Raw genomic sequence first — 25678 nt, forward strand, 5'->3', positions numbered from 1 at the left:
AATGGCATTTGTTGAAGAGGGAGAAAATAGAGGTTAGATTTGCATTTGACTTCAATTTTGAGGTCATATGTGCAAGAAGCCCCTAATTTTAAAACATTGTCGTGGACACACTTGGTAAGAGACAATATATGCAAGTATTTTGTTATGTGCATTCAAGAGTTTCGATCATTTTTACGGCTTATTATCATATCCCTTAAAAAAAAAACTAAGAAGATCTCCATATAATAACATCAATTTGCATTACATGATGAGCATGGTTTACAGATCAACGATGGATCTATAAATTGTTGAAATTCATTCTTACAAAACAAATAGAACTGAAGATTTGAAATTCATGGTTACAAAACCTAACCAGACGTAGAATCAAATAAAGTAGGTGCCTAAAGACAAAACATAAACTTCCAATATCAAAGTTTATTCCCGATTACAAAATCACTACTTTGACGATTTAACTATTTGAAGAAGCCTTTATGAACCAGTTCATAAGAGTTCCCAACAAACATTACGTGGGGGTGACTTGAATGTTCTCCATGGCATTTTGAAACCCACAGAAAGCACGAGCCTAAAAAATCCAAACAGAGAGTGTCGGCTTCATGATATTTCATGGCCCAGCATATTTCACACTTTTCAAGCAACATATAGCTAAGTGAAATCCTCACCTCTGGAACTTGGACATCATTCAAGAATCTAGCAACCAAATTCTCCAAAACAATTCCATCTGATGCGGCAAAAACGCAAGAACATGGTTCTTCTTACAATGTTTGGATATTTGGTGCTAGGAGCAGAGACAAGAGCAGCAGTGTGTACCAAATGGTAAAGAGAAGCCGTTTGCCACACCTGAAAGATCATAACTTTTTTAAGACAAATCCAAACTAAATCCAACAAAAAATGAAAAACTAAGATAGCTGAATGTAAAAAAGCAACCAAATTCAGAATCTTTGACCTGTTTGTAAGAAGGGTTCTCTGGCTTAAAGACATGAGCCCCATAAGTTCCTATACCAAGAGCAGCCATACCTACAGTAGACATAATCATTCTTTACCTTCCTTACAACAATCAAATCAGAGACATTTCTTCTTACCCGAAACGGCAGCGACTTTGTGCCATATCCTAGGATCCATCAATCGTCTTCCTTTGAACTCTCTTAACCTAAGCCCAAAATCTAAGCAAATACGAGTTTGGATGACATTACAATCCTACAAAACTAAAAGAAGAAGCTTTACATTTACAAAGTCGCAGAAAATAAACTGAAACACTCTGCAGATTTTGTCTCTTTTCGATGGCTACTTACATTTTAAGAGTCAAAAGCTCAGGATCTCCAGGTCCTGTCCCAACTAGATACACAACTCCTGGTCCACAATCACCGCTTCTCCATCCTTAGATTCCGCACCAAACAAAATGAGATTCCATCTGAAACACCCAAAAACCATAAATCCATTTCATAAATAAAGATCTGCAAGAAGAAAATACAAAGAAAGAAGATAATTGCATGTCGTTTTCCCTAACGAAGACTTCATCTGCTAAGAACAGTAGATGAAATGAAGATTCAACCTCAAACAAAAACTATCGAATATAACAAATCATCAAGAGATTCAAAGTGATTCACATCAAATCCAATAAAAAAAGAGTGAACAATAAAAAAAGCTAGAAGAGAAGAAATCAAAACTGAGTTGATACCTGAAAGTTGTGGAATCACACTTAGAGATCTTTCATCAACGGATCTGGCGAAGTTGGAGGCTGTTCGACAGAAAGAGCGACATCCAACGGTGCGAGAAGAGTCAGATAAGTCTAGCTGGATGGTGAGAAGAGAGGCGAGAGAGGGGAGCACAAGCGGCGAGAGAAGCGAACGAGAGCGTCGAGCGATGCGCCGTTTAGGAAAGAGGGGAGGGTTTTGTTTTTCACTAAAAAATTAGGGTTACAACTATATATATGAGACAAAAAAATTTTGGTTAAGATATTATTTTTGGTTTAATTTTGGTTTAAATTTCGATTAGGTTAATTTATTCGGTTTAGCAGACTTCAATATAGAAGTTTACAACTTTTAAAAACTAAATAATAAATTTTCTTCTACTTAATTTAAAAACATAAATTTCTATTTAGCAATATGAAAAAATAATTTTTGCACATTTGGGTTACGATTACGGAATTTATGAATGTAAATTTGATATCAAAATAATATTTTCTAAATTTTAAAATTAAATTTCCAGATTTAATTACTTAGTAGACTTCATTTCGATAAAAGAAGTCTACTATTAGACTTCTTTCTCTCTTTAGTAAACTTCGTCAGGGTGTAAACGGTAATTAGGACATCCGTTTTTTGTTTACTCATACAGGATTAAATGGTCTTTTCACTACCCCTTTAGGTTATTTCTGCCAAATGTTTTTTCAGGGGTCTACTTTTGTATTCAAAATCAAGTTTTAGGTTATTTTTAGCAAAAACCCCTTAATTCTAATGGATTTTTGTATGAAATTCAAAAATAACCAAACCAATAACATTAGATTTTACCAAGAATATCAGATTCTGTAATAGTAGATTTTATCAAATATGTGAGAATCTGTAAACCAGTAATAGTAGATTTTATCAAATATGTGAGAATCTGTAAACTGAAAACAATAAAATCTAAAAATTCTAACAATTCATAAAACTCTAACCGCCCTAAGTCTCCTTAGGTATCTTAGATAATACAGTCACATGTTTATCCAATCAAGTTTATTCAAGACTGGTAACTCATAGCCAGGATTTCTGGAGTTGTATCACAAATTTTTCATCCCTCGTGTGGCATTATGTGTTTCAATATATTATTCCACATCAGTTTGGCTTCAAAGGGGATGAGTATCTCGTTTGCTTGAGCCACCACTTACTAGTTTAGTACAAAGTCTCTAGGTTTCCTGATCGAACAGTTTTCCATTAGATATTTGGGTTTGCCGCTTAGAACGAAGAACATGACACGCCTGGATTATAAGCCCTTAATTGACAAAATGTGGACTCGTATGTTATCTTGGGCGAGTAAATCTCTCTCATTTGTGGGACGATTGCAGCTCATTTAATCTGTTATTGCTAGCATCACTAATTTTTCTGCTCAGTCACCATCTTCCAAAGCGCTCCTTCAACAGCATCGAGAGTATTTGTTCTGGAATTCTTTAGTCTGGTTCCCCACATGTTACCGCAAAAGCTAAAGTCTCTTGGGAGGAAGTATGTAAACCAAAGAAAGAGGGAGGTCTTGAAATCCAAAAACTCTATGATTGATCTTGCCTCTTCTCATTGAAGCTCATTTGGAGACTATTTGAAAACGCAGGCTCTTTATGGGTTGCTTAGGCTCACCATTATCTGCTTCACAAGTCTTTCTGGGATATATCTAAAGGCACTCTACGCCAAAATGATCTCTTAAACAACACCTGAAGAAAAAAAAAAGGGTGAGCATTTTGGAGATACTCAATGAGAACGATCCTACCTGCTCACTTGATCTATCAGAAGAATTAAACATAACCACATTTGTCAACTTAACATAATATTAGACAAACAACAATCATAAATCTGGTAACTCGTCTGCCACAAATCCCACAGGTCCATCAGCCCTTGTACTGGCCACACTTTTTCTGTGTATGGTCCAACCATGGTCCTACTTCACAAAACGTCCTTCATGAAGACCAGCAAGCAATCCGTGAATAGGCTGGGATCAATCATGCACTCTAACGTGCCTAGACTAACACCAATCAGTAATACATACAACAGTTTTCAAAGAATAATTCATGTTCGTTTTAATTACCAATCAATTTCTAAATCTAGGTTCAGTACACACATATACAACTATGTCTAAAACAACCGATAGATCCACAAGTCTCGCCTCACCTTTGCCTTGTGATTGAAGTTACGATGCGACAGAATAGGCATCCCAAGGTCTGCGATTGGAAATGAAGTTTCCATAAATAGACATGCCATAAAAGGACTTTCTATAAATGGGAAATCGTGGAAAATGAAACTTTTCTAAAATAGAACTAGGGCTTAGAATGGACAGGCCAAAAAGAAACATACACAACTTTCTGATTATACCTCGGAAAAGAGATCGGAAGGTAGATATGAAAGGATGGATTCAAGATCTCTGTATCGGTATAAAGATTATCTTCTGGAGCTTCTCGGATCGCTGGAAAAACGCTTCCAAAGTTGGCTTCTCATGAATCTGATCTGTGCAGATCTGCTTCGGGAAAATGCACATAACTTTCAAATTACAACTCCAAACTAAGATCTGCTAGCGGCTATAGCTATATATCAGAAAGTCTCAAAAATGCTTACCAATTTTCAGTCTAATCCGATCTGATTTTCCTGTCTATTTCTCTCTTATACCAGAACAAGTCGAATCTGCCTCAACAGGCCAGATCTGCCTCCTAGATGGCTATAGTAGCTTCTCCTTTAAAGTGCTTGCCACAAGATAGCTCTCTGATCTCTTCTAAGGCGTGGCTCTTCTATTATAGAGTGGAGAGGAGAGATTTCTAGATTTAGGGTTTTAGAGAGGTAAATAAGAAAGTGGAGTTTGAGAGTTTTTCTAATGGGCTTTGAGAAATCAGGCTGAAAAGAAAAAAAGATATTCGGCCAAAACCCTATTCTTGGGATGTCATAGATATCTCCCTGACTTGATTCTAAAATTAAAATCTGCCCCAATACCCAATCATTTGGCAGGTCGTGACACTGTTAAATGGAGACATGGACCTGACGACTTCAAGAACCACTTCTCGTCTAGGAAAACATGGGAAAAAATTCGAAACACAGGTCCACCTGTGTGGTTGCAGAAGCTAGTCTGGTTTTCCGAGGCATTTAGTCAAGCATTCATCACTTGGTTTACAATTAGGAACAAGCTAGGCACGTGAGATCAGATACAAAATTGGGAACTGGTTCAGCCTTGTATTCTCTGCGGAGAGCCAAACGATACACATGACATCTGTTTTTTTCTTGTCCTCTCTCCTTCACCATATGACACAAGCTTTGCTCGGGACTTCTAGGTGGCCGCATCAACCCCGACTAGATGATCACTTTCGAATCTGAGAAGCAACAGGCTGAATAAAATAGACTCTCTACTTCTTCGTTTGGCTCTTCATGCGGCAATATATGGGGCGTGGAACGTGCAGAATGGACGTCGTCATCAAAATTCAAAACCAACCCACTCTATGCTGAAACTCACATATGGCATTGACAAAACCATCTGTGACTGTATTTGCTCAAATCTCCCCAGCAAGAACGACGAAGAGAATGAGTTTTTGCATTACTGGTTAATCGCATGAAGAATTTTTCGTCTATAACTGTCTAAGTTGATGCTTTGTTTTTTTTTCATATTATGTTCGGTTTGAACTTTGAACCATTATTTTAGGCTCTTTTTCATATTATGTTCGGTTTGAACTTTGAACCATTATTTTAGGCTCTGACCATTTTATAAGATTTTTTTTTTCAGTTGTTGATAAGTTAATATTATATTTCAAAAAATATATCTTTAAAAAATAATTAATTATGCACAAAGTCTAATTTTTGGTTGAACATGTTGAAACAATTTTTAAATTTTGTGGGCTTAATCAAAATGTGTATGTGAAATGTGTCAGATGAGAAAAGTGTAGCACACTAACCCGGATTTCCATTTTAACTAATACTTAGTCAAATTTTCATCTGAATTTTTACTTAGCATTTTTTGCATTTTGGTTTGTTTAGACAATTTTAGGCGTAGACAATTTTAGGCGTGCATAAGTAGATTAAAAACAGAATACTTGAATTAAATCGAGGTTCTCAGTACAATGATCGTTCGCATATAAGCTATTACATTGACTAAGACCTTAACTACCCGATCCTACCATCCATTCTGTTCCAGCCGTAGTTCGCGCGCTGATCAGACCTCTTTACCTGCATCCACAAAGGAGGCATAAGCAAACATAACTACTTAGTGAGAACGGTCATCCCGTCTCACCGAGCCAGATTATAATCGTATGAAACAAAGATCGAGCCCAATGCTCATCAGAAACAAAAAACTACCCGCGCATAACCATACGCGCTTACCCGGCCGATCATCCAGCGACCAGACAAGCCTCGACGAGCATCACAGCCGCGAGCGCCTTGCCTGATCTAGATCGCCGGTAAGGCAGATTGATCACCACGGCATAGCCAGCAGAAATGTCATGACAAGCACAGAATAACACGCAACCGACTAGAGTCTAAGCAAGAATACGATCAAACAAGGCCACGGTCACGCACTCACCTTAGCTTTTATCGAACAGATTCGGTAAAGACAGAAATCGCGATCGATCAGACTCGTTCCAACGATCGTTTGGCAGAATCCGGACCACGTTCGACAGAATTGTACTCGCTCTCAGCCAGAATCTGATCGCTCTCGGCTAAACAGACTTTCTCTCGGCTAACTTCTCTTAAAAATATTTCTCTCAGTCTTTCTGTGTTCTTTGGTCGCGCGAAGGAAAGAAATGATCCGGAAGCCTTTATTATATAGGCGCTCACACTATTTCCCGCAGGAAACCGCCCAGAAACCGTTCCCGCGACAATCCGCACTTTCCCACAATCCCCAGAGATTCCGCGTGTTTTTGCACGACTAGTAACCGCTCCCGCGCTATCGCCAGCTTGGCTAAAATCCATAACCGTTCTCGCGCTTACGACTTAGCGCGTTTTTACCCGATAACCGCTCTCGTGCGCACCCGATCTCGACAAAGGTTGTCTGTTCCGGACCAACCTTGTCCGAATTCCGACCAAGTCCCGAAAAACTCGGCTTGTCGGAATTTCCCAGCTAAACTTCCCGAAAATCACGGCCAGCTGATTTCAGCTCGGCAAAACTTGACTCAGCTCGGTAAAATTTGATTCAGCTCGGCAAAAGCTGGACTTAGCTCGGAATCACCCGACTGAACCCAGTTTCACCCGGCTAAACCCATTTTCCGTATCTTCCTTAACCAATTTTTCCATTTGTAAGGATTTCCCGAACACGGGTGTTACAAGTCTCCCCCACTTATGGTGAGACTCGTCCTCGAGTCTCTACTCTTCCTCGGCTTTTCTTTCTTCTGTTTCGGTTGCTTCTCAAACCACTTAGGAAATTTCTCCTTCATACTCGACTCCGGCTCCCAAGTAGTTTCTTCTTCTCCATCGCAATCCCAAACAACCTGAACCATCCTGACTTGCTTCCGGCCCACAACCTTTACCCGTTGGCTTACAATCCGAACTGGCCTTCCCTCTATGGACAAGTTTTCCTGCAAGTCCGGTGGAGGTTCGGATGTAACTGAATCTTCATTCCTTACGCATTTCCTTAACTGAGATACATGGAACACATTGTGGAATGCAACCAAGGCTGGTGGCAATTCCAGCTTGTACGCAACCGGCCCGATCCGTTCTAGGATCGTGTACGGTCCCATGTACCTCGGCTGAAGCTTACCCGTGGCAGCAGCCCGGTCCTTACCCTTGTAAGTGATCAGCCTGACGAAAACTTGAACACCGACCTGAAACTCCAACTCTTTTCTCCGTTTATCCGCATAACTTTTCTGCCTGTTCTGAGCCTCGTTCATTTTACGTTTCAGCACTCTGATCTGTTCGGTCGTCTCTTCCACAAAGTCTCGACCGAAAATGCTGCACTCCCCCACTTGGGTCCAGCATAGCGGTGTAAGGCAAAGCCGACCATACAACGCTTCATAAGGCGACATTCCAATACTCGCCTGGTTACTGTTGTTGTGGGAAAACTCTGCCAAAAACAGATAATCCTTCCATTTACCGCCCCAATCCAACACACAAGCCCTGCAACAGATCCTCCAAAGTCCTTATGGTTCGTTCCGACTGACCATCGGTCTGAGGATGATAAGCCGTACTCATGTGGACCTTAGTCCCGAACCGTTTCTACAAGGCCCTCCAAAATGCCGACGCAAAACCGTGAGTCCCGATCCGACACAATACTCGCCGGTACGCCGAGCAACTTGACCATCTCATCCACATACAACTTGGCTAAGGCATCCGCCTGATATACTCACATTTTGTCATGTTTAGGATTGCATTTTTGTCCAAATATTGAGTCTCATACATACATTTAGGTAGTTTTACATATATTTGTCTTTGCTTTTGTCTTTAGTTAGGAATTTCATTAGGTCATAGAGAGTTTTGCACTTTTAGAGTGTTTACAGGTCATTTGGAGCTAATTGGGAGCAATTGGGACAAAAGACATGGAGAGACCATCACCTTATGTGCATCAGACTCGGACAAGTGTTATGGAGCCGACGATCCCTCAAATTTATCACCTGAGAAAGAGGGCGTTCACCAGGATTCAGCCTCTGGAGTCTTCATAACGAATCAAGATCCTCACGTCTAGTTTCCAGAACACTTTATATCATCCTATTTGGAGTTTTGAGCTGTAAGTTACGGCGATAAGAAGCACTACATATCTCGGAGCGGATAAAGGACCAAAGCAACGCGCATCAAAGAACCGGTGGAACGGAGTCCTTGCCGACGTCATCTGAACCCTAACCCTTCATCAAAGTTGGAGATGATAGAGTCACGGTCCCATAACAGGTTGAATCATTGGATTTGGAGTCGTGAGATGAGAGTTTAAGAAGGCGAGAGACATACATATCAGCCAGACGTCTAAGAGTGGATAAGGTGCTAAGTGTCATGATTTGACACGGTGATAATGCCACGGCCTGAGCTTGGCCGTGGCATAATATGACAACTCTCGGGATTTGACATGGTCTTGAAGCACGGCCTTGGACTGACCACGACAAGCAATGAAGATCTTTGACACGCCCATAATGTCATGGTCGAGATTTGACATGGTCTTGAAGCACAGCCTGATGTTTGGCCGTGGCAATCACCGAATCATCAACACCTTGCCACGCCCAACATGAAACGGTCAAGATCAAGAACGTGGCAATCCAAGAAGTTCATCACCCAAACCCAGAAAAGAAGAGACGTGGCCACTAGACATGGTATAAATCAAGCCATGGCAACCTTGATCATGAAGAATCTGTCCAAGAACATTGACACTGTCAGTTTGCCACGGTCTGGCCAAACATCATCTGACCGTGGCAAACCACACCACTATCCATCAAAGCCGGGTCAGGACCCAGTTTGTCCTGGGCTGACCCGGTCCGCAAGAGACACTATATATGCTTTTTAGGGTTTTTTTCAAGGGAGGAGCTTTGTTTTCTCTCTAGTTTTCTTTCCTTTTTAGTGTAAAAACGAGTTTGTTAAGAGATATCTCAAAGATTTAATCAATCTAAGTCTGTTTCTTATCATCTCATCTTCTTATATTTGCTTCTAATCATGATTAACATCACCTCTTGCAAAAGAAATAGTGTGTTAATCATGATTAGTAAGTAGTCTTCTTTTAAGCTTCTAGGTGTGTAGATTAGGGTGCTTAGATGTAGATTAATGATTTTTTTAAGCTTAGATTCTCTTCTCCTTTCCTTAGTTAGCTGATCCTAATGCTAGATCTCTCATTATAAGCTTGATCTAGAACTTAGGCATTTCTCCATCCACAAGGTGTTTGATGAAATGCCTGAATGAGCTAACTTAAGGGTTTATGCCTTTTTCATCATGGAAATGATTGTTAAATGCATGAATGACATATTAAAACTGTTTCTTAATACTCATTGATTCATATTTCACAAATGACTATTTGGTTTGAAATTGGATTAATGTAGAGGTTAGTGCCTTCATGAGAGGATTAATCTAGATTAGAGTTCTAAGTTAATTGGAATTTGAGATCATGTGATGTTTGCTTTAGCTTTCTGTATAAGATTCAGTCTTTCTTAGCTCTTATTTTGATGCACAAAGAGGCTGTCTGGTCATTTTAGACTTGGAACCTTATGCTTGTTGATTGTTTATTCATCTAATGAGAATTAGTCTTGAATTGGTAATTAACAAAGGAATTTTTTTCATGAGAATGAATTAATCTGATTTGGAAGTCTAGACTAAAGAATTGCAAGTGTTGCATTGTTTTCTTAGCATCATGAATTCACATTTAAAGCACCCTGATCAATGATCACATCTAAAGGTTTAGCTTTCTCTTTATTTGAATTTGAGTGTTTGTTTAGTTTCTCTTGCTTGTTTAATTCTTAATTACTGCTTGTTCTTGTTTGCTTTATGTTTTTAGATCACCTTGTTACCAACTCATCAGTTTATTAGACTTGAATTAAGATAACTCCTTATAGTTCTAGTGTCTAGATTCTCTCCATTTGGATTGATACCTCAAGTGCTACAATGACATGAGTAGTTGAGGAATTGATCAAGGATTGAAAATTCCTACTATCACCGCTTTATCGTGTTTGTTCACTGCCAAGAAGTGTGCGGACTTAGTCAACCGGTCCACAATGATCCAGATAGAATCCATCTTCCCGCACACAGGCAATCCTGTCACAAAATCCATCGTGATCATGTCCCACTTCCACTCGGGAATCGGTAAGCTTTGCAACAAGGCGCATGGCACTTGATGCTCGGCCTTAACCATTTGACAGGTTTGACACCCGGCCACCCATTCAGCCACGTCCCGTTTCATCCCGACCCAATGGTAATACCGCTTGAGGTCCTGATACATCTTCGTCGATCCTGGGTGAACCGCAAACTTAGAATGGTGAGCTTCCCTTAAATTTTCTTTCCTTAACTCCTTATCGTTTGGTACACAGACCCGACCCTTAACCAAGATCGTCCCATTGTTCGAAGTCTGGTACTCGGTCTGATCCATCTTTGCCCACTTCATCAGATTTTCATCTTTTTCTTGGGCAATCCTCACTCGCCTTAGCAGATACGCTTGATCAGCCGCGCCTAAACCCAACGGTTCCACATCATCGCTCAAAGCCGCTAGCCGTAGCGTCCCAACCATCCAGACTAATCCCTCAACATCCTGTTCGGCCAGAGCCGCAACCCGCTTCCGGCTTAGCGCATCTGCGACCAGATTTGCTTTACCGGGATGGTAAGCAATATCCACGTCGTAGTCGGCCACGAACTCCATCCAACGCCTTTGTCTCATATTCAGCTTGGACTGAGTGAATATGTACTTTAGGCTCTTGTGATTGGTAAAGACTTGAACTTTTCCACCGTAAAGGTAAGATCGCCAAATCTTTAACGCGAACACTACCGCAGCCATCTGCAGATCGTGAGTAGGGTAATTCACCTCGTGTTTCCTTAATTGCCTTGAGGCATAGGCAATTACCTTACCTGCTGCATCAGCACACAACCTAATCCCATCCGCGACGCATCCGTGTAGACTACATACGGCTGATCCGGCTCGGGCAAAGCCAGAACGGGCGTACTAGTCAACATCTCCTTAAGCTTGGCAAAACACTTCTCACACTCGGCCGACCACACGAATAGTACGTCCTTACCCATTAACCGGGTCATTGGCTGGGCCATACTTGCAAAGCCCTTAACGAACCGATGGTAATACCCAGCTAAACCCAGAAAACTTCTTATCTCCGAGGCATTCTCAGGTCTAGGTCAATCCGCGATTGCCTTAATCTTCTCCGGGTCAACAGACACCCCCTTGTCTCAGATCACATGACTCAAGAATCCGATCTTCCTTTGCCAAAAGCTGCACTTGCTGAGCTTGGCGAACAGCTTATGCTCCCTTAGCAGATTCATCACGGTCCTTACATGAATCGTGTGCTCTTCCCGACTCTTGGAATAAACAAGTATATCATCGATAAAGATGATTACAAATTCATCCAGGCAGTCTTGGAACACGTTGTTCATCAGCTTCATAAAGGCCACAGGAGCATTAGTCAGCCCGAAGGGCATGACTACGAACTCGAAGTGACCATACCTTGTCCGAAAGGCGGTCTTCCTTACATCCGACTCTTCTATGGGTATCTGATGATAACCCAAAACCAAATCGATCTTGCTAAACCAAGTCGGCCCTCGAAATTGGTCCAACAGCTCGTCTATCTGCGGTAACGGGTACTTGTTCTTCACAGTACCCTTGTTTAGCCCACGGTAGTCGATACATAGCCAAAAGCTCCAATCTTCTTTTTAACGAACAGCACCGGTGCACCCCACGGTGAACTGCTCGGTCGGACAAACCCTTTCGCCATCAGATTGTTTAACTGCTTCTTCAGTTCGGCCATCTCAGCCGGAGCCATCCGATACGGTGCCTTGGATATCGGCGCCGTTCCAGGCTCGAGCTCGATGGTAAACGGATCTGACCGCGCAGGCGGTAAACTTGTTAGCGCCTTAAACACATCCTCGAACTCGCTTACAACCGGAATACTACCCAGCTCCGCATCCTGTCCTACCTCGGCCATCGTGATCGTAGCCAGGTATGCCTCACACCCTTTCTCAATCATCCGGTCAGCTTGCATTGTCGAAATAATCAAGCTTCCCTTAGTCGGTCTGATACCCTGATACTCCAAAATCTCTTCCGCGGTCTCGAACCGAATTCAGCCACGGCAACAGATGTGCCTTGTACTTCCCGAGCCAATCCATGCCAAGGATCATGTCATAAGACTTCACCTCGCAGATTTCCAGATCCGCTAGCATGTTCCGGCTGCCAACCATTACCGACACATCTTTAACTTTGCTGAGGGTAAACATGACCTGTTCACCAGCTGTCTGGACTAAGCCATAGTTATCCCCCGGTTCCCTGCAAAATCCACCTTTTCTGACCATGTTCGGATTCATGAAGCAATGAGTTGCTCCGGAATCGAACAGAACATGGGTTGCCACACCACCCATGATCAAGGTCCCTACACAATCACCTAGATTGCTAAGCTATCCACGCAACACTTAGGATTTTTACACAGAAAATTTTTGCTAAGGTAAATGATAGGACTTACCAGTGATCGGATGTGAGGAACTCGGATCCTCCACGGTCTCTTCAGCTACAGCATAGACCCGCGGCGTCACGGCCAGCCTCTTTGCTGGAGGCGCCTGTCCTTCACTCGGCCTTTTCCCAGTGTGCTGCGCGACTTGCATCAGTTCTGGGCACTTTGGCTTAATGTTCCCAACCTCTCCGCAATGGAAACAAACCCTCTCATCTGATCCGTTCCCTGGGTTCTTTCCAAGCTTGTCCTCTTCCGGACAATCTTTCACCTTATGCTCCATGCTTCCGCATCGAAGACATGCACCCGACGCACGCCAGCTCGCACGTTTTTCCTTCCCAGCGGTCAAACCAGCATTACGACCCGCTGGTGGTTTTCTCGATGAACCACCTTTCTTTGATCCAGTCGCAGCATGACTGACCAACTTAGCATCTTCCGCAGAAGTTACTTCCAACTGCGCAGCCTTTTCCACTAACTCCGGAAATGTGCGATAGTCTTGCATCTAACAATGCTTCTTCAGATCAATCCTTAGCCCACGAATGAATCGCTTAATTTGAGTATGCTCATTAGTCATACCCCATCCCGCAAACTTCTTCAGCCTGTTGAACTCGGCTTCATACTCCCGAACCGACTTTGATCCTTGGCGCAGGTCCAAGAAGGCACTCTCCAAGCGATCATGCGCCTCAGGCGGGAAGTACTTAGCCTTGAACAATCCACGAAAATCAGTCCATGTACCGACTCGCTCTCTCCCAACCGCACCACGCCACCACGTGTGCGCATCACCCTCAAGATAGTGCATGGCAATATCTTTTCTGTACTGTTCCGGGCATCGGATCGACTCGAATTTCCTCTCCAGACGGTCGATCCATTCATCAGCCTCAATCGGCTTTGTTCCTCCCTTGAAGAATTTCGTACCCAACTTCTGCATGTGGTCCATCACCTTCAGGTAAGATGGGACCCTTACACCGGCAACTCCCTCATCTGCTTAAGTAGGCGGATTCACTTGCACGACTGGCGGTGGTGCCACTGGGGCAGCCGCAACAGCCGGAAATCGTGCTAACACCTGGGTTAACAATCCCAACAACGCTTCCAAACTAACCAGGGCAGCAGCAACGTTTGGAACAGCCCCAGCCGCAGCAGCCGCAGCAGCCGCAGCCGCATTCTCGGCATTCCCAGCAATGCCCTCATTCGGATCCACAAGATCCTGATTCCCACCCGCAGCGTTTCTAGCCGCCGAGTACTCACCATTAGCATGACGTCTTCGATCACCTCTTGCCATCTGCAAAGGGTCATTACTCTATTAAGTTAGCCGGCAAACTAACTTAACATTCCACAGATAACATTATCAGCCTTACCGCGGAACTTTGGCATTGGAAGGATGGTTTACCCACTAACCCACTTATGCTACGACTTGTCCTAGAACCGACCGCGCTCTGATACTAACTTGTAGCACCCTAACCCGGATTTCCATTTTAACTAACACTTAGTCAAATTTTGATCTAAATTTTTACTTAGCATTTTTTGCATGTTGGTTCGTTTAGACAATTTTAGCCGTGCATAAGTAGATTAAAAACAGAATACTTGAATTAAATCGAAGTTCTCAGTACAATGATCGTTCGCATATAAGCTATTACATCGACTAAGACCTTTAACTATCCGATCCTACCATCCATTCCATTCCAGCCATAGTCCGCGCGCTGATCAGACCTCTTTACCTGCATCCACAAAGGAGGCATAAGCAAACAGAACTGCTTAGTGAGAGCGGTCATCCCGTCTCACCGAGCCAGAGTATAATTGTATCAAACAAAGATCGAGCCCAATGCTCATCAGAAACAGAAAACTACCCGCGCATGACCATACGCGCTTACCCGGCCGATCATCCAGCGACCAGACAAGCCTCGACGAGCATCACAGCCGTGAGCGCCTTGCCTGATCTAGATCGCCGGTAAGGCGGATCGATCACCACGGCATAGCCAGCAGAAATGTCATGACAAGCACAGAATAACACGCAACCGACTAGAGTCAAAACAAGAATACGACCAAACAAGGCCACGGTCATGCACTCACCTTAGCTTTTATCAGACAGATTTGGTAAAGACAGAAATCGCAATCGATCAGACTCGTTCCCACGATTGTTCGGCAGAATCCGGACCACGCTCGACAGAATTGCATTCGCTCTCGGCCAGAATCCGATCGCTCTCGGCTAAACAGACTTTCTCTCAGCTAACTTCTCTTAAAAAGATTTCTCTCAATCTTTCTGTGGTCTTTGGTCGCGCGAAGGAAAGAAATGATCCGGAAGCCTTTATTATATAGGCGCTCACACGATTTCCCGCAGAAAACCGCCCAGAAATCGTTCCCGCGACAATCCACACTTTCCCACGATCCCCAGAGATTCCGCGTGTTTTCGCACGACTAGTAACCGTTCCCGCGCTATCGCCAGCTCGGCTAAAAACCATAACCGTTTCCGCGCTTATGACTTAGCGCGTTTTTTACCCGATAACCGTTTCCGCGCGCATCCGATCTCGACAAAGGTTGTCTGTTCCGGACCAACCTTGTCCGTCCGACCAAGTCCCGAAAAACTCGGCTTGTCGGAATTTCCCAGCTAAACTTCTCGAAAACCACGGCCAGCTGATTTCAGCTCGGCAAAATTTGACTCAGCTCGGTAAAACTTGATTCAGCTCGGCAAAAGCTGGACTTAGTTTGGAATCACCCGACTGAACCCAGTTTTACCCAGCTAAACCCATTTTCCGTATCTTCCTTAACCAATTTTTCTATTTGGTAAGGATTTCCCGAACACGGATGTTACAAAAAGCCTTGCAAAGACAAATTTAAATGAATGGAAGTGTAGAAGTCTCACAACCTTACTTAGAAAACATTTCCTTGCGTATATAATAGGACCAACTCGTAATTTGATTCAAAGGAGTTGGAGAGAGAGGATAAAAGACCACATGTGCGCCACTGCTGCTATCTGGACCGGGCTCGTGGTTTGTATATCATTGCTTGTTGTTTTTTTATTGGCATTTAGGATTCTTGGTCTCCTATAAATTTATGGTTACAGGGTTTCGAGCAATTTTTTTGGGCCAAATTAGATTGCTGCTTTTCTAGAATATTTTGCAAGTATGTTTTTGTGCATGTTTTTCAAGTTGATGAAACTTGATCAACAAGGCCGAACCTTAACTCTCCCTTTCTAATCTATATGATCGCCCCACTTGAGAAAAAAACATCTAATTTCAAAACAAAATTTCCTTCAGTTCTCTACCACTAAGAGTAAGTTTATTACTTGAGAATATCATAGTATTTAGTTTTATAGCTCTGTTATTGAGTACTTGCGATAACGAATTTAATGGCTGTATCTTGGAACTCATGAATCGTGAAATACCGTTGCACTATAGGTGATTTTTTTAATTAAGGAAAGAGAGTTTTTATCTTCTATTGTTTGGTTTTTATTCGTCCTTTTACATTGGTTTTTAAACTCGTTTTTACTTAATTGTATATCAATTAAATTGCTATTATATCTATTGAAAGAATTTTCAGTCCTACAAAATCGAGCCTGGTGTCAACTAACAAAAAAATTCAGACATAATAGAGCTCATTGTTTTTCTATGTTTCGGTATCTTGAGTCAAATACACATGACGAGATCGGTCGTTTATAAAACAATAATTTACAAAATAAAATGATGGATGTTCTTTCACAAAGTATGTAATATTTATTAAGAAGATCTACTGAAGACATAAGTTAGGAACGGGATGTATTTGAGATTGATGCAAATAATCATGGATTAATGCACGAGTGTTGGTGCAGAGATTGAGAGCCACAGACACATCATTCGCCAAATCTGAGCAATTCGTCTCGTTGCAGTCTGCGAGATACTTTCCACTAAACCCTTTTGTTTCGTTGCTCAATGCCACATAACATGTTGTGGCAGCGCCCTAACCCCCATAATAAAAATTCAATAGAGTTAATATATTAAAAAATTTATATAAAAGTGTTCTTTATTTACATTATACTCTATCTGTTTACAGTCCCGACCCAAAAGTTATAAGAATCTTAGGGAAAAAAAATTGAGCCCCTTATATCAATTTAACATTAAAAATCTAAACGAAATTTTTTTCGAATATAGGCCTTTCTAGATGAAATTTTTAGAAAATATAGATTTTTTAGAATTTTTTTTTAAATATGAACCCAATTTATAAGAATTTTTTAAAAAAATAAATTAGACTCATGGGCCATCACACCTCTGCCCATCTCTCATAGACAGAATCTTTTTCATTTATTATAAATAAAGAGTAAATTAATAAATATCTAATCATTTTCTTCAAAAATGTTTTACGGGTTCAGAACCCCTAAACATGGCGACCACTCATTTTTGAGACAATAAACCTCCATTTTATAACTCTATTTTATTTGGTTTTTACATGAATATGATAGATCTAGCATGTCTTATCTAATTTCTAACTTTGAAACATGAAACATGAAAACTCAACATATCTTTTTTCCGATTTTATATCTAATTTAGGGTAAATCGCAGCGGCCGCAGGCCGCCAAGCGCCTAATCGATCGATTAAGCGGCTAATTTGAACACAGATTTTAATTTTTTAAAATACTTTCTTCAAAAATATTTTTAATAAATTTAATCTAAGTCAGTTATGAAAAAAAACAGCTATTTGTAAAAGTAGAATAAATAAAAGAACATTTTATATTTTGAAACAAACCACTAAAACAATTTATTAAATGAAAGAGCAAGAGCCATGTAATTATATATATCATATGATCCATCATCCATGCATGGAAATTGATGATGATGACAAAAGTTTGATTCGGGATGCAAACAAAAGAAAAGGAATTTTCGTGTCAGAAAAGTGGATGAACTTGTTAGGCCATTACTTTACTAAGTAGACAAAAAGGAAGGCTATATATAATATATACTTACCTGGCTTATAGATTTTAGCAGCTTCGACGCTATCAAAAACAGAGAATCTGCATCAAACCACATCATTATTTTACTTTTATTTTTATTCTTTTACTTATTAGATTCCTTTTGCACTACTATATGAGAATCCTCATCAAACCACAATATATATGAAAAAATTTAATTTCACCTGTCAATAGACCCTTGTGTGCTCTGATAATTCCAGTTTTAACAATCCCTGGATGGACTGCATTTATCGTAATGTTTGCAGTTCTGTCCTGTAATTAAACATGTTTAGTTGTGAATATTTGGAATTATTTCTTCCGTAGAGAAGTGTTAAAAAAGTTTTAAAAAAAGAATGATGAATTTCGTAATTTTCAAATCTACCTTTAATTGCCTGCTCAACGCTTTGGCATGTAAAATTGTGGCCAACTTCGACTGAGCATAGGCCTTTGTCCCATTATACCTTCGATCACCAAACACAAAACTATTAGCACAACAAAAAGCTAGTCTTAAATATATATATATATATATATATATATTTGCAAAAACTAAACTTTGCTTGTGTACCGTACACAACACCACACATTAGAGGAACAAAAAGTACATAAAGTGTTATTCAAACACTTAAAAAGAGACAAAAATCTTATGAAACTTCGTAAAAGTGACGATTTTTGCAAAATTCTGTATATTTTTTCTATAGTTTCAATTATATAAAAAAAAATAGTGGAAATGAAATGCAAATTACTTAATGGGATGGAGTAATTTAGGGAAGGAGAAACAATCAGGCTTGACCCAGCTGTGAATCACAGAGGAAAGGTTAATGATTCGTCCTTCGATTTCACTCTTCTCTGCCGTTTCTATCATTTTCTCTATAAGCATCTCTGTTAATAAGTAATGTCCTGAGAAATTTATACAATTCCCATCATTAGTTCTCTTTCACTCCACATTGTTATTATGATCATGTGTCACATTACTCCACAAAGTTACCTAAAAAATTCGTAGCAAATGTCAGCTCAATCTTGTCTTCGGAGAATTCAAGATTTGGAGAGAAAACTCCTGCATTGTTTCTGCAAATTCCATTTTATCTTTTAGAAGTTAAGATTAAGTTGTCTCACTATATATTTACATGAGAATACAAAAGGACGGTACGAATACGATCCAATTATATTGGTGTACTAGAGGTCGATGAGCTTTAAAAAGAGTGCGTCTAGAGGGTTCATATGAACCGAAATAAATACTGAAGTTTTCTTAAAGTATAATAATGTTTTGAGAAACACAATGTCATTTTTAGTTTAGTTTTGAATATTTTATTTTATGTTTAACAAAACAACGTATTTAAAAGCGGCAGTTAACGTTTTGTAAACAGGTGTTAAAGTTGACTATCGTTGGTGCCTAAATTAGATAGGTCAACTCAACTATACTTTTTTTTTTATTCATTAGAAAGTTCACTTTTTTGGGAAAAATGTGATAATTGGTTATTTTTATAACCGTTTTCCCTAATGTTTACTCCTGTTTTTCAAAAGGATTTTTAGAGTTTTCACATATATTGAAAAACAAAAATAATGTTTACTTTTAAATGCATCATTTTTTAATACTAAACAATTTTATCATAACTGTACATCAATAATAATTCAATAAGTTCAGATATTTTAAATCAATATTTCTTGAAGTTTCATGACCATTTATAAATAAAAATACATAAAAGTTGTTATGAGAGTTGTTATAAAATACATGAAAGAACTATTAGACTGAAGAAAACTTTCTTTTAAAAACGGAGAGATAAAAAAATAGTAAAATTATGCTCTATGGTACTACTCTAATAAAAATAATTTATGGATCAATATTAAATACGTCTTAAGGTCTTAAATTCAAGTTTGGCTGCTGGGGAAAAAACTTATTATTAACATGGTGTGGTCTCCAGTCCTCGGGAACTATAAGCCGAAGGTGTAGAACTTATTGGCAACCAAAACAAATGACCATATATATTTGCATGGATGCATGAGGTAGGCAGTGGAGTAAATGTTACGTACATGAGAATATTGAGAGGAATATCTTGGGAAAGAAACTGAGAGCAGAATCTGGCTACGGAAGAGAGAGAGCTGAGATCAATCTCGAATAATTTGATATCAGCTTCTGGATTCTCTCTCACTATTCTTTCCTTAACCATTTCTGCTTTCTTCATATCTCTTACAGCCATCACTACTCTCACCCCTCTCTTTGCTAACACTCTCGCCGTTTCCGCACCGATCCCAGATGTTCCTCCTGTTAGATAGTGGAATGAATCATTTAAGAAAAACTAGTACCTGAACCATTTCATTTCGTATCAATAAGTTTTGATTCATTTCTCCAAAACTAAAGCAATAATCACATTCATCAGATTTGGTAGTGGAATTAGTTATCTAAAATCCATGTCTCTAAAGCAGCCTTCTTGAATTATTTTTAGCCACAAAAAGAAAGAGTAAATAGAAAACATGTTAATACTTATTCATTGACTCTCATCGTATAAAGTTTCAACCGACAAATTAGGGAACATAAAGATGGCATAAAGTACGTTTTGGGCAGGCTGATCGTTAAAAGAAAAAATAAAATAAAGTAATGTTTTGCAACGATGAGACATGTTTTAAAGATCAAAGTCAAAAGGCAAATCAATTGTATATGGAAAATATGCTGTAACCAACCATACCTAATGTTTCAAATTTCAGTGGAGACAAAATTCATATATTGTCGCCGGCATACATTAAACACATATGTCATATAATAATATCAATATACAGATCGTGTTTTTTTGGCAGCAAAGTTTCTTTCCCAAGTATTATTGGAAGAGAGAAGTTATAACAAATATCTGATTTGGAACATTATCATCTTTTTTTTTGTTAAAAGATAATAATAATTTTTGCAGCAGACTTAAAATGAACTATTAGATCTGAAAACTAGAAGATTCTATATAAAATCAGTCTTCATAACATTAGATTTGACGAATTACGGGAGAATATTTTATGATGGGATTCGGTTTTTAAAACATTAGTGCAACTATATTCAGTTTTTATGTAATCTTTTAATCATTCTTTTGTTTTAGTAGAGGACATGTACGTAAAACTTGTCTTGCGTAAGGAAGGACACATCCACAAAAATATTTTATAGATATTAAACATTCCAATATATATATACTATATTATACATACAATATATATATATAAACCGCTTTAAAGATCGAAATACTATCTAATAATATAAGTGAAAGGGAAACAAACCAGTGATTATGGCAGTGAGAGGTAAATAAGGAAAAAAGCAATGTTGTGTAACTTGTTCAGCTGTAGATCTTGAACCAAACCCATTTGGCCCTGCGATTCCTGCTAAGTATTTTAGAGTTTCCTTCATCTGAGAGATCAGAGAGAGAGAGAGATAGAGAGAGAGAGACAGGCAAAGAAAGAGAGAGAATCAAATGAGAAGATTGTGTGTAGCTAAAATACAATACAATTTGATCACTCATATAGAAGAGGCCCATGCACACACGTATCTATATATAATATATATATATATATATGTATACTAGTGTCTGTTTGTTTCATTTGTCAAGAAATAAAAGATGAAATTAAAGTAAGCAAACACTTGATTGCTCGATGGTAACACCTCACACGAGTACTCGTCCATGTTTCTATTACTTTTGATCACCAACCTTTACTTTTACAGAGTTTTTATTTATTTACTGAAAACAAAACAAAAGAATTAGTAATTTGTATTGTTGGAATAAATTATGAAATGAAAAGGTTGTATATGTTAAGAGTTTAGATCGACAAATTAATTTTATTTATATTAGAATTTTAGTTTACTACCCAAAAAAATTTCATCTCGCAAGAGTTATTATCTTATTATAGAATTTAGTGCATGTATGGAAGTTATGTGTAGTTATCGAATTCTGTAGCCTCTCATACGACAAGAAGGATTTAGATCGGAAGTTGTAAGTAAAATAAACTAAAAATTTTACGCAAAAAAAAAAAATTTAACTAGTTAACTTTTCTGGCCTTGCGCGGACTAATATAATTTTCATTTGATTGTTTGAAAATTTAATAGTTGTTTGAATTCATTTGTTTTTTTATTCTTGATTATATTTGTTTGTTAGATTTTCTTGCATTTTAATGTTGGAAGACATGATCGTAAAAACAGTATAGAATAGAAGAGAGTAAGTAAAAACTTAGTAGTATCCAAATAATTTAGTTTAAATATTTTTAAGATCTTTTGATCACTGTTCTATACTCCCTCTGTTCAGAATTATTTGATGTTTTAGAAGGTCTTTTTTGTTCAGAATTATTTGATGTTCTCACTTTTCAATGCAAAATTTAATGATTTTTTTTTAAATATTTTTGTTAGAGTTTATGATTTTATTTGATTTTAAACAAATACCATCATTCCATTAGTTAGATATATATATATTTTCTTATTTTTAGAAAAACTTTTTTGTTAGCGTTTCTTTTTCAATTTCAGTTTTTTTTTTTGAAACAACATTTCATTACTTTTTAAATAGATTCCACTTTTTTTAACATTTTTGTTAATTTTTTTTTAAATTTTGGAAACATAAGAAATAGTAAACACCTAAGATATATAGAAGATTCATTTTCTTTTTTTTTAAAAAAACGTTTTGTTTATTTTTTGCTAAATTTCGGGTTTATAAAAGTTTACAAACGGTTTAATTTGACAGAAAAATTAAACATTAAACCATTATAATTTAGACCGGTTTGTTTTAAATTATTTTCTTACACATCATCAGTTAAGAACCAAATTAAAAATGACATGAATTGGAAAATGGGGCTAAACGGTTTTTTTGCGACCAAAACTCATTTTGGAGCTGACACGTAAGCGAAAGACGGTGAAATTCGCTGTGAACGCGACATGTAACCAAATCACTACACAAATAAGTAGTTATTTCAGAAACATAAGAATTTGAAAAAGACCTTTTTTAAAAAAAAAAATCATCGACATAATATATGTTAATACTTGTTTCTAAAAATATTGATATAGGTTTACGTGATGACTCCATGAATTTTTGGTTAGAATGAAAAATAAAAAAGAGGTTAAACAACTGTAAAAGTTGTGATTAAAAACTTGAGAAGTGGCTTATATTTATACTAAACCATAATAAATAGTTGCCTAGATTTTTGTTAACATTTTAGTTAGGTTTTTTTGATTATTTCGAAGATATTAGAAAAGGTAAATTTCTTTTTTTTTTTAATTTATTTTTATAAAAACGCTTTTGAAGATATTAGAAATGGAATTTTTTTATTTTTAAATTTTTTTTATAAAAACATTTTTGAAGATATTAGAAATGGAATTATTTCGAAGATATTAGAAATGGTAAATTTCTTTTTTTTAATTTATTTTTATAAAAACGTTTTTGAAGATATTAGAAATGGAAATTTTTTTTGTCTTTTTAATTTATTTTTATAAAAACGTTTTTGAAGATATTAGAAATAGAAATATTTCTTTTTTATCTAAACGTTTTTGAAGACATTAGAAATGGTAAATTCATTTTTTTAATTTTTTTTTTCAAATTTTTTGGTTTAATCTTATTTTAAAAACGGTTTGTTTTGACAGTGAAATTAAGCATTAAACGACAATAATTTAGTTCGGTTTGTTTTAATTTTTTTTACACGTCATCACATGAGAACCAATCAAAAATTGACATGTAATTGAAAAATAGGGCTAAACGGTCTTTTAACGGTCGAAACTCATTCTGGAGCTGACACGTAAGCGAAAAGTTTTGAAACTCGCTATGAGCGCAACACGTAAACAAATCACTACACAAATAAGTATATAGATAGATAGGCTTCTATGAAGATGGATGAATTGTTTTTTTTTATATATATATATATATATATTGATAATTAGGACGTTTTGGACTAAGGCTAAGGCCAGTATATCTCCCTAAACCCAGACCAGTTTTTAATAATTTACTTGTTTTAGTTACCACTAGATCCTGTGACTTCTTGAATTATTTTAAGGTATCTTTCTAGTTGAGTTATCTTACCTTTGATTAAGTGATGTGACGAGTAAATTATGTGACGAGTAAATAATGTGACTAGACCTAGAGACTCTTAACAAGGAGTATTTTAGAATTGTTTACCATTGCTAGTTACAAATTTTCATCGTTTTATTATTTTTATATTTATGGTCATTTGACCAGTTAATTAACCTATCATTTACAGAAATATATCATCATATATTTATAATCCAAGTTTAGAGAATACGTTATCCTTACTGATACCGGATAAGTACTTGTGAAACACACACTCGTAGTCTCATATAACAGAATCCGAAGTAACAAAACTAAGAAATATAGAAACAATAAAAAATAGTTAAAAATTTTCTAACCGGCTGGTTAAACCAAAAAAAAAAAAAGAGTCAAAACTAGTGCACGCAATTGATGGGGTAATTGATATTTAATTTTGTTTTCTAAAAGAAATTTGAGGATCATAGAAAGAAAATTAAAATGAGAGGAAAATAGTTAAATCATTATAGTTATAAGAAAGAAAAAAAATATAATAGTTATAGAAACACATCGACGGCCATTGTCGAATGTTTGAACGATTGGTTATTGGTGATTTCTTTTTCCAAGTGTAAGTTCTTGTTCATGTAATCTTGTCTTCTGCCCCCGTCAAAACTAATTTTCTACTGTCCAGATGGTTCTTCGGTTTTGAGTTCTTAATTGTAGTAGTTGTTGTAATTTCTTAGTGTTTGATTTTTCTTTGTCTTTTGTTATCCTTGAATTTTTTGTCAGAATCAAAATCGTATATCATTTAACATTTTACGAAGAAACTTCAAATATAATATGCAAAAATGATTAAAAATGTATTCTATATCATTTACTTTTTAAAAAAAAGTTAAACGTTTTTTTTTAGTTCAAGTTACCATATTGGTTAAATTTATTGATTACATAGCTCTCGAAGAACGACTTTTATTCCATTTTCTTTTTTTGTTAAACTTTTTTTTTTAATTCAAGTTATCATATAGTATAAGTTAATTTTATTGATTACATAGTTCTGGAATAACGAATTTCTTATGCATATTTAGGGAATCTAATTTGATTATTTACTTCTGAAGTCTTTAGGGTATATTTATAAAGTTGTTTGTATGGTCTTTAGATAATTTAGCTTGACGGAAAATATAAATACAAAGTTAGTGGTTAGACGGAGAAAACCACTTTTCCGGTGGGGAACATTGGACCAGCTTCCCCCACACGCATGCATTCTTTGACAACGAACACCCGCCAGTTTTGTCTTTTCTCTTCATTATTACTTGTCTTTTTTTTTGTATCTTTTTCGTTCTTTTTACTACAACTACATATGATAAATATAGAGACATATGTGCCATATATTACTTCTTAACTTGTTGAATGTTTAAGTTGTTCTTAATATAATATACATATTTAACAGGCTAACTCTGTTCCTCATACGCTTCTCTTTTCAAGTAACAATTCATAGCATCTGTAGAAAAAGGAATTTTTGTCGCCATGGTGAAAATCCTTTCTCTCCTGACCGTTTGATGGATTTCATTGATAAGGTCGTGCGATAACGCATTCAAACTATTCGAGATGTGGGAATAGTTTGAATACGTTATTATATTGATATATATATATATATTTATATAATTACATAGATATCTATATATTTGTATTTACGTGGACGATACTATATAGATACGTATATGTTTATCACTAAACGACAAAAAAGTTCAGATTAAAAAATATAAAATTGGTATCAAAGTATTAAGAAAAAACTTATATAATTTAAAATGTTAAAATAATTATTCGATTATTTTTTAAATAATAAATAAATAACAACAAAAAATTACAGAGGTGTGTGATATTAATATAATATTAAATAAATAAAGAATATATATAAGTAATTGTGTGTTAATAAAAGAGATTTTTTAGTCATTTTCAATGCCCAAATAGTAGAAAAGTGTATTTTTATAATAAAAAATTAAAAATGTTTGTTTTAGACAT

At 37.3% G+C, this 25678-nt stretch overlaps 2 protein-coding genes across 2 annotated transcripts; both read right to left on the reverse strand.

The window, feature by feature from the left end:
• Positions 1-502: 502 nt before the first annotated feature.
• Positions 503-1140, reverse strand: LOC18018431 (transmembrane protein 256 homolog). The gene is made up of 4 exons (XM_006402118.2): positions 1080-1140; positions 944-1014; positions 757-837; positions 503-562 (listed from the first exon to the last, which is right to left on the reverse strand). Exons 1-4 carry the CDS (start codon positions 1117-1119, stop codon positions 503-505), a joined length of 252 nt encoding a protein of 83 aa, XP_006402181.2. The 5' UTR covers positions 1120-1140.
• A 15219-nt stretch (positions 1141-16359) lies between these two features.
• On the reverse strand, positions 16360-21145 carry LOC18018432 (short-chain dehydrogenase TIC 32, chloroplastic). The gene is made up of 8 exons (XM_006402119.2): positions 20931-21145; positions 19710-19941; positions 18667-18746; positions 18425-18578; positions 18064-18142; positions 17867-17954; positions 17698-17744; positions 16360-16696 (listed from the first exon to the last, which is right to left on the reverse strand). The coding sequence occupies exons 1-8, from the start codon at positions 21055-21057 to the stop codon at positions 16487-16489; spliced, it is 1017 nt and encodes a 338-aa protein (XP_006402182.1). The 5' UTR covers positions 21058-21145; the 3' UTR covers positions 16360-16486.
• Positions 21146-25678: the final 4533 nt, after the last annotated feature.

Source organism: Eutrema salsugineum, unplaced genomic scaffold, assembly GCF_000478725.1.
Source record: "Eutrema salsugineum unplaced genomic scaffold, Eutsalg1_0 scaffold_2, whole genome shotgun sequence".
NCBI classification, from domain to species: domain Eukaryota; kingdom Viridiplantae; phylum Streptophyta; class Magnoliopsida; order Brassicales; family Brassicaceae; genus Eutrema; species Eutrema salsugineum.

Excerpts from the sequence above, each read along its gene's own strand:
- LOC18018431 (XM_006402118.2), bottom strand. The coding sequence starts at position 1,119 with ATGGATCCTAGGATATGGCACAAAGTCGCTGCCGTTTCGG. Across the intron at positions 1,015-1,079 it reads CAAAGTCGCTGCCGTTTCGG|GTATGGCTGCTCTTGGTATA; the intron begins GTAAGAAGAAAT and ends TGTCTACTGTAG. Across the intron at positions 838-943 it reads AGAACCCTTCTTACAAACAG|GTGTGGCAAACGGCTTCTCT; the intron begins GTCAAAGATTCT and ends ATGATCTTTCAG.
- LOC18018432 (XM_006402119.2), bottom strand. The coding sequence starts at position 21,057 with ATGAAGGAAACTCTAAAATACTTAGCAGGAATCGCAGGGCCAAATGGG. Across the intron at positions 18,143-18,424 it reads AAATTACTCCATCCCATTAA|GTATAATGGGACAAAGGCCT; the intron begins GTAATTTGCATT and ends TGGTGATCGAAG. Across the intron at positions 17,745-17,866 it reads ACACAAGGGTCTATTGACAG|ATTCTCTGTTTTTGATAGCG; the intron begins GTGAAATTAAAT and ends GGTTTGATGCAG.